Genomic DNA, 9,222 nt, shown 5'->3' on the forward strand with positions numbered 1-9,222 from the left:
TTATTAACTCCACGTGTTGGCTGCTAGCATAATGTTACAAACCTGGACTGGACATAGATGAACTAGCTGTGCTAGGGCAGTCAAACACTGTACATCTTTCTGTCTGAATATGATGCACTTTCGCAAGGTGTTTTGACAAATTACTAGTGTTGCCACCCTTACATGCAAAACATTTGTCACACTTGTGACAACGCGCTGTGTCTGCATCAACTCTTGTCATGTAAAGCCACACTTTTGACCGTTTGGCTCTCTCCACCATCGTTATCTATCAAGGTAGGCTACGAGCTTGAGTTGGTGTATGCGCTGTCTTGTGTGTGTGTGTGTGTGTCACTGGAACAACAGCCACGCCCCCCTGCTCTCCACTCACACACAGCAGGCAGCCAGGGTGAGCTTCAGGAAGAATAGCGAAAATTATGATACAAAAAAAGCGCGACTGCTCCGATACCGATAGCAGAACCGTTAAGGTCAGTGCTTATCAATACTGCAGTCTTGAAGAATGTAGCCCCGGGGCTCGTTCAATACTGGGGTTCGGTACCCATCCCTACCTATCAGTTGGACATGCCTGAAACACTTTTAACAGGAAGGTCCCAGGAGGTATCCTGATCACATGCCCGCACTCAGCAACCCCCTATTTAATGCGAAGGAGTGGCTCCACTCCAAGCTCCCTCCAGATGTCCAACCTCCTCACCCTATCTCTAAAGGCCAGTTTCCACTGAAGAAGTTCCTGGTAGTATTTGGGGGGCAGGAACTACTACAGGAACGTCCTCTCACTCGGCCCTCTAAACCGCCGTGTCTCCACTGAGAGAGCGGAGTAGGAGGAAGGTTCCTGTAAAGTTACCGGGCTCTGTGTGTGACGTAATCGTTGCGCGACCATTTTGACCGGGGCGACGTGGGGGCGTAGGGATGCCGTTAGCCATTAGCAGTGTCTGTAATAACTCCGGTCACGGTCCGTGAAAAAAAATATTTTTTCCAGCGGATGTCTTAGTTACAACAAGATTGAGCTAACTGGAGTAGTTTCATGTCGTATCCGACAACGGGAGGCTTTTAACAGATGACGTCCTGATGTTAGCTTTGCTGCTGCTGTTAGCTGTCCCTGTGAGCTGATGCTTTCTAGACATCGTGATTTCCCAAAACTGAATAAATACCACACATAGCAACACAAAACTGCTTTGTTAGCTCAATCATGTTGTAACTAAGATATCCGCTGGAAAAAATATTTTTTTCACGGACCGTTTATTGAGTAATTATAGACACCGCTAACAGCTAACGGTTAGCCTAGCTAAACTACGATAACCATGTTGTTATTTAGAAAACGTCACATCCCGCCTTGAGTATATCCAATCAGCACCAAGTAATCCCCAAGCCCCAGCCAGGAGTCTCTCGGGGCCGTTCTGAGTACCTACTCTGAGGCAGGGACTTGTTTAGCCCCTGTAAAAGTTCCAGAACTCTGTCCTTCGGGGGTGGTTCCTGCGGTGGAGACACGCACCAACGGCCCCGGCTCCGTAAAATTACCCTGAAGTTCCTGCGGTGGAAACGGGCCTCATGGCTGAGCCCAGCCACCCTGCGGAGGAAACTTATTTTGCCCACTGGTATCCGCGAGCTCATGCTCAAATTAAGGTAAAATCGAGGTGTGAGATCGATCGGTCATTACTTTGGGTGATGACCGATCGATCTCACACTCCATTTTACCCTAATTTGTGAACATGACCCCACGATACTTGAAGTCCTCTGCTCGGGGCAGTAACTCTCTCCCAACCCAGAGGTGGCAATCCACCATTTTCCGGCACAGAACCATGGCCTCAGACTTGGAGGTGCTGACTCTCATCCCAACCGTTTCACACTTGGCTACAAACCGCCCCAGTGCGTGCTGGAAGGCACATCAACAGAACCACATCATCTGCAGTGGCCAGCACCCACTGAAAATGTGTTTGACTTTGTGCCAACTATGGGGACACACGTCTCATTTGGTTATACAAGGACTGGATGGCTCATAGCAACAACTCTGGTACGCTGTATTCCCACAGTATCCCCACATAGGACTACCTGTGGGGGACAGTTGTAAGCTTTTTTCAAATTCACCTACACATACAGACTGTAAATGAAGACAAAGGCCAAAAAAGGGTGTACGCTGACTTGTATGATAGGTTGGACAGTAAGAAGGGAGAGACTGATTTATACAGGTTGGCGAGGCAGAGAGATAGAGATGGGAAGGACATGCAGCAGGTTAGGGTGATTAAGGATAGAGATGAAAATGTATTGACAGGTGATGGGAAGATGGAAAGAGCACTTTGAAGAGTTGATGAATGAGGAAAATGAGAGAGAACAAAGAGTAGAAGAGGTGACCATTGTGGAGCAGGAAGTAGCAAAGATTAGTAAGGATGAAGTGAGGAGGGCATTGAAGAAGATTAAGAGTGGAAAGGCAGTTGGTCCTGATGATATACCTGTAGAGGTATGGAAGTGTCTAGGAGAGGTGGCAGTAGAGTTTTTGACTAGGTTTTTCAACAAGGTGTTAGAGAGTGAGAGGATGTCTGAGGAATGGAGGAGAAGTCTGCTGGTGCCGATTTTTAAGAACAAGGGAGACGTACAGAGTTGTGGCAACTACAGAGGGATAAAGTTGATGAGCCGTACAATGAAGCTATGGGAAAGAGTAGTGAAAGCTAGACTAAGACCAGAAGTGAGCATCTGTGAGCAGCAGAATGGTTTCATGCCAAGAAAAAGTACTACTGATGCAGTATTTGCTTTGAGGATGTTGCTGGAGAAGTACAGAGAAGGTCAGAGGGAACTGCAGTGTGTTTTTGTAGATCTAGAGAAAGCATATGACAGGGTGCCGAGAGAGGAGCTGTGGTATTGTATGAGGAAATCTGGAGTGGCAGAGAAGTATGTTAGAGTGGTGCAGGATATGTATGAGAGCTGTCGGACAGTGGTGAGGTGTGCTGTAGGTGTGACAGAGGAGTTTAAGGTGGAAGTGGGAAATGCGTCAAGGATCAGCTCTGAGCCCCTTCTTGTGAAGGTGATGGTGATGGACAGGTTGACAGATGAGGTTAGACAGGAATCTCCATGGACAATGATGTTTGCAGATGACATTGTGATCTGCAGTGAGAGCAGGGAGCAGGTGGAGGAAAATCTAGAGAGGTGGAGGTATGGGAGCAGGTGGAGGAAAATCTAGAGAGGTGGAGGTATGCCCTGGAAAGGAGAGGAATGAAGGTTAGCCGTAGCAAGACAGAATACATGTGTGTGAATGAGAAGGACCCAAGTGGAACGGTGAGGTTACAGGGAGTAGAAATAAAGAAGGTGGCAGATTTTAAGTACTTAGGATCAACAGTCCAGAGCAATGGAGAGTGTGGAAAAGAGGTGAAGAAACGTGTGCGAGCAGGTTGGAACGGGTGGAGAAAAGTGTCAGGTGTGATGTGTGATAGAAGAGTACCAGCAAGATTAAAAGGAAAGGTGTACAAGACGGTGGTGAGACCAGCGATGTTGTTTGGTTTAGAGACAGTGGCACTGAGGAAAAGACAGGAGGCAGAGCTGGAGGTAGCAGAGATGAAGATGTTGAGGTTCTCTTTGGGAGTGATGAGGATGGATAGGATCAAGAATGAGTACACCAGAGGGACGGAGATTTATGGTTGTAGTGAAAGAGGACATGAAGTCAGTTGGTGTGAGAGAAGAGAATGCAGAGGATAGGGTTAGATGGAGGCAGATGATTCGCTGTGGCGACCCCTCAAGGAAACAGCCGAAAGAAGAAGACATACACATGTAGACTGGATGGGCAAACTCCCACAACCCCTCCAGCAGCCCCACAAGGGTGAAGAGCTGGTTCACTGTTCCACGACCAGGACGGAATCCCATTGCTCCTGAAAGGTTTGAGAATCAGTTGGAGCAGTAGCGGGTAGTTGAACCTCCTTTTGAAAAACAAACAGGTATCTTCAGCCAGCTGGCTTATGGTTAGAACATTGTTACCTATCTTAATTCCCTCTACATTTACACAATGGACAATAAAGAAATTAAGAAGTTCAGCTGCAATTAGAAACAAAAATGTCAAAATAGAGCACCATTGACTAATCCCACGTTTACGTTTATTTTTTAAAATGTTTGATTTTTTGGGGGGAGGGAAGGGGCAGCACAGTGGTGTAGTGGTTAGCACTGTCACCTCACAGCAAAAGTGCTCTGGGTTCAAATCCACTGGCAGGCTGGGGTCCCCCTGTGTGGAGCCTGCATGTTCTCCCTGTATCAGTGTGGGTTTTCTCCGGGCTCTCTAGCTTCCTCCCTCAGTCCAAAGACATGCAGGTTAACTGGAAACTATGTTTCAGCCCTGTGATAGTCTGGCGACCTGTCCAGGGTTTACCCCACTTCTCCCCAGTGACAGCCAGGATAGGCTCCAGCCCCCCGCGACCCCTGACAGGATAAGCGGTGATGGAAATTGAATTAATTTTTTATTTTTATTTTTACATTATTTAAGTAATTGGGATGCTAAAACATATAACAATTTATTTATTTTTTTCTGTAAAATTGTATTTCATTTTTATAACATGTCCCTTGTAGTGGACAGCGTGTCGTTCTTTTCTACAGAAAGTACAGTACATTTACATTATATAATTAGATACACTTTGTGCACTGACAGGTCATACATGTTTGCTTGTGTGTACAAGACAAATAATCTATGTCTGATCTATGTCTCTTGCTCAGTAATTTTCAACAAAATCTTTTTTGCGTTTCTCAGTGCTCTGTTTACTGAAAATGGTTGAAAATGAGAAGTAAGTCCCACTGTCCCCCACAAAGGACAAGAATTTAAATGTGTATTTTGAAAGGTTTAAAATTAACGTACATTTCTAAATAGATTTTCCTCCCCTTACTGCCATAAAACCTGTTTTTACATCATTAGGAAAGGTCAGGTGATGCAAATTTCAAAGCTGTATAAATATTCTGACTCCTGAAACCTTGTCCCAACAATCGGCAGCTATGGGCTCCTTTAAACCAGCTGCCTAGCACTCTAATAACTAAAATAACTGATGCCCATAAAGTAGGAGAAGGCTATAGGAAGATAGCAAAGTGTTTTCAGGTAGCTGTTTCCTCAGTTTGTAATGTAATTAAGAAATGGCAGTTAACATGAACTGTGGAGATCAAGTTGAGGTCTAGAAGTCCAAGAAAACTTTCTGAGAGAGCTGCTTGTAGGATTGTTAGAAAGGCAAAACAAAACCCCGTTTGACTGCAAAAGACCTGCAGTAAGATTGATCAGACTCTGGAGTGATGGTGCACTGCAGTGACACCTGCACAAAAATGACCTTCATGGAAGAGTCATTGGAAGAAACCATTTCCTGTGTCCTCACCACAAAATTCAGCATCAGATGTTTGCAAAGGAACATCTAAACAAGCCTGATGTTTTTTTGAAACAAGTTCTGTGGACTGATGAAGTTAAAATTGAACTTTGTGGACACAGTGAGCAAAGGTATGTTTGGAGAAAAAATGGTGCAGAATTTCATGAAAAGAACACCTGTCCAACTATTAAACACGGGAGTGGATGGATCATGCTTTAAGCTTGTGTTGCAGCCAGTGGCACGACACAGGGAACATTTCACAGGTAGAGGGAAGAATGGATTCAGTCAAACTCCAGCAAATTCTGGGAGCAAACATCACACCATCTGCAAACAAACCGAAGATGAAGAGAGGATGGTCTCTATAACAGGACAATGATCCTAAACACACCTTGAAATCTATAATGGACTACCTCAAGAGGAGCAAGTGAAGGTTTTGCCATGGCCTTAACATCATTAAAAATCTGTGGATGGACCTCAAAAGAGCAGCACATGTAAGATGGCCCAAGAATCTCACAGAGCTAGAAGCCTTTTACAGGAAGAATGATAGAAAATTCCCCAAACAAGAAATGAAAGACCCTTAGCTGGTCACAAGCTTAAGTATTTAGAAGCTGTGATACTTGCCAAAGGGGGCGCTACTAAGTACTAACCATGCAGGGTGCCCAAACTTTTGCTTCGGGCCCTTTTCCCTTTTTGTTATTTTGAAACTGTAAAAGATGGAAATTCAAAAGTAATTTTGCTCAAACTATTGAAGAAATTTGTCATCTTTAACTTCATGCCTTTTGGAGATCAGTTCATCTTCTACTTGCTTAACTACTCACAGTAAACAAAGTTTTGACCAGGGGTGCCCAAACTTTTGCATGCCACTGTGTATTATAGTTTGTCAGCCAGTTGGTTAAATCAGTATGTTTATTTTTCCACTGTAAAATGTCCCACTCAGCATACAGTATATCTTGGTCATAAGTCTTAAAAGAAATCCAAGGGATCTGAATCTCTAACCAGTGTAACCAAGTAACCAGTGAATGATATATCATTGTCAGATTTTTAAAACTCGAATATTGATATTGTATTGCACTTAAAAATGCATAATTGGTTGGGCTATAGTAATCTTGTTTATGTAATAAAGCAACATTGCACAGCATTTCGAATTTACTCATAAAAACTAGTGTTTACCTATTAAAGGTAGTGCTTATAACAAAGACAAATAACACTTGTTCTACCACAACTACATTAATTATTTCTTATTTATATCAATCTTCTTTTCCCAGTTTATTTTCTGATGATACCAAAATGATTTTATCACAAGTGACTTTAATAAAAAAAGTGCTAATCAAGGAATAGTTTTCGTTGCAAGATGCATTCAACTTAATGAGCTTTTTATAAAATCTGAAAAGTTTATGTTAAAATTTCATTGTACTTGCAGGAATACACAGAGCATTTGTAGAGAATGATGCTCAGTTGTCTGTGGAACAGAAACCTCCAAAGTTTCACACACGTTTTCTGGACATATTGGCGGATGAGAACAGAAGTAACTGAAAGGAGTTGTTATAAATTATAATAAATGTGGGCTAAAGAATTATATTTAAAAATTGTTGAACATCTTTATATTAAATGTGGTGACTGTCTGCAGTTAATAGACAGCTGAGGGTAGTATGAGTATAACATGACAGGCACTTTCCTCATTGCATTAATGAATTTGTTGAATGTTCCGTCAACACTCAGTTTATATTCCTGATATTTCTGGCAGCAGCACCTTTTGTTGACTGATACTCACAGCTGTGTGTGTGTGTGTGTGTGTGTACTTTTAAGGAGTGGCGAGAATCCTAAGCCATGAGGGAGGCATCACAGACATTGAGGTTTTGCAAGTATGTTATCAGTTGTTATCAGTTGGCTACTGTCAATTGCAGTGTTTCTTGTATTACCGAGCCTGTGTGGTGTTTCCCTGCAGGCTGCTCTGCTTCATGACACAGTGGAGGACACGGACACCTCTACTGTAGAGCTTGAAGCAAATTTTGGACCAATTGTGGCCCGTATTGTTCAGGAGGTGACGGATGACAAGAGCCTGCCCAAACAGGAGAGGAAGCGTCTGCAGGTGGAACATGCACCTCACTGCAGCCGCCAAGCCAAACTGGTCAAACTGGCTGATAAACTATACAACCTGAGGGATCTGAACCGCTGCACCCCTGCCGGTTAGGACCTCTCTCTCACTGTCACTGCTCTCATACTGTAAATGAGTTGCTTGGTGGTGGTGGTGGTGGTGGTGGTGGTGGGGGGGTGGGGGGGTGGGGGGGGCAGCTTCTAGTCTCCGAGACTAGAAGCTGCAGTTGTCGGACAAATGTAGTGGAGTAAAACTTAAAACACATCCCAGTAAAGTACTGTCTCACCAAATGTAATTACACAGGTGTCAATACTTGACAAAAGCCACATTTAGTAACTACATATCTTCTCTTTGTGTGTGCAGGTTGGACAGAAGAGCGTGTGCAGGAGTATTTTGCATGGGCCTGTGAGGTGGTGAAAGGCCTTAAAGGAACCAACTTGGCTCTGGAGGAGAAGCTAGAGGAGCTGTTTAAACAGAAAGGGGTCCAGCTCTGACAACATGGATGCAACACAACAGCAGAGAGCAGGCTGTTCAGATTGCAAATGACATGCGTTTTCATTTGTAAATATGGAAATAAATCATATTTCACATATGTGGTCTTCCATTTATGTATCAGTTAAAGGATGTGATGCTGCTGGGTTTGCTGCCTATAACTTCTATAGAAACACACACAGGGTTAAACACTGATTCTTTTTCTGACATTGCGGAAGCAAAAACAAAAAAGCTCCTGTTTGCAGGATTGAAAGGCATGTGACATACAGCATGATGCTCAGAAGTTTAGCACTGATGAGGAGGTAGCTACAATAAATAGATTGTATTAGATCCATTACTGTTTTAACACCAAGAAATATGTCAGTTATTATTTGGTCAGAAGACAAGGATGTTAGAAGATATGACAATGCACATTGTATTATTATTGGCCACGGTGTTGCTTTGGGTTCTGGGTAATTGTGGTAGCATTATGGCATTGAGAAAATAATCAACAGATTGATCTGTAGTGAAAGTATCAGTCAATAGTTCAAAATTAGATTCACCCTAACAAACTTCACAGTTAAATCCTACTTTAAATCCTACTTTAACCAAAATGAACTTTATTCTATTGTAGTGTCCTACGTGCTGAAATAGAAAAGGTCCCCATATACTCAGAACATTGTCCTGGCTGCTCTCAGCGTCATCTACAGCATCTTTCACCATTCATGATAATAATAATCTTATGATAGCCTATATAATAGTATAACAGTCACAGGGGACATCTTCTCTGCATTGATTTCTTTTACCTTAGTACTTAGAGAATTTTTTTTCTGATTATGTTTACTTTTACTAAAGTGACATATATTAATCCTAAAGTACAAGATCTAGTCAGGTCTCCAGATTCACTTTGCTGCTATGAAAGAGCAACTACTCTTTAACAATAGGATGGTGAAAAAAGCAAAAATTCAGTACTACTCTGAACTACTCTGAGTGCCTGACGTGCTGACGTATTGCGGTAAGCGAGTTGTGTCATTTCCGGTGTTTCTGTGACAGCGTCTCTGTACTGCTCTGGTGAATTCTGCTAGCCTGTTTTCTCACTACAGTTGCTTTAACGTCTACTTCAAGTCTTAACCCACACTGGTTCTGTTTAAGCACTTATAGCTCTCCTCCTTTCTACGACTTTCNTTCTGCTAGCCTGTTTTCTCACTACAGTTGCTTTAACGTCTACTTCAAGTCTTAACCCACACTGGTTCTGTTTAAGCACTTATAGCTCTCCTCCTTTCTACGACTTTCTCGCTAATATCTTAGCTGTTGTTTGCACGTTACTAGCCTTGGTAGCTACATTAG

General features: G+C 43.0%; 1 protein-coding gene across 1 annotated transcript in view; it reads left to right on the forward strand.

Moving 5' to 3' along the window:
• hddc3 (HD domain containing 3) overlaps positions 1-7,996 on the forward strand; it is a 10,100-nt gene extending 2,104 nt beyond the window's left edge. Inside the window, exons 2-4 of the mRNA XM_050041698.1 lie at positions 7,116-7,171; positions 7,255-7,495; positions 7,768-7,996. Of these exons, the coding sequence (XP_049897655.1) occupies positions 7,116-7,171; positions 7,255-7,495; positions 7,768-7,898 (428 nt within the window). The 3' untranslated portion in view covers positions 7,899-7,996. The remainder of the gene's footprint in view (positions 1-7,115; positions 7,172-7,254; positions 7,496-7,767) is intronic.
• The last annotated feature ends 1,226 nt before the right edge of the window (positions 7,997-9,222 follow it).

This window comes from Epinephelus moara, chromosome 1 (genome assembly GCF_006386435.1).
Source record: "Epinephelus moara isolate mb chromosome 1, YSFRI_EMoa_1.0, whole genome shotgun sequence".
Classification (NCBI taxonomy): Eukaryota; Metazoa; Chordata; class Actinopteri; order Perciformes; family Serranidae; genus Epinephelus; species Epinephelus moara.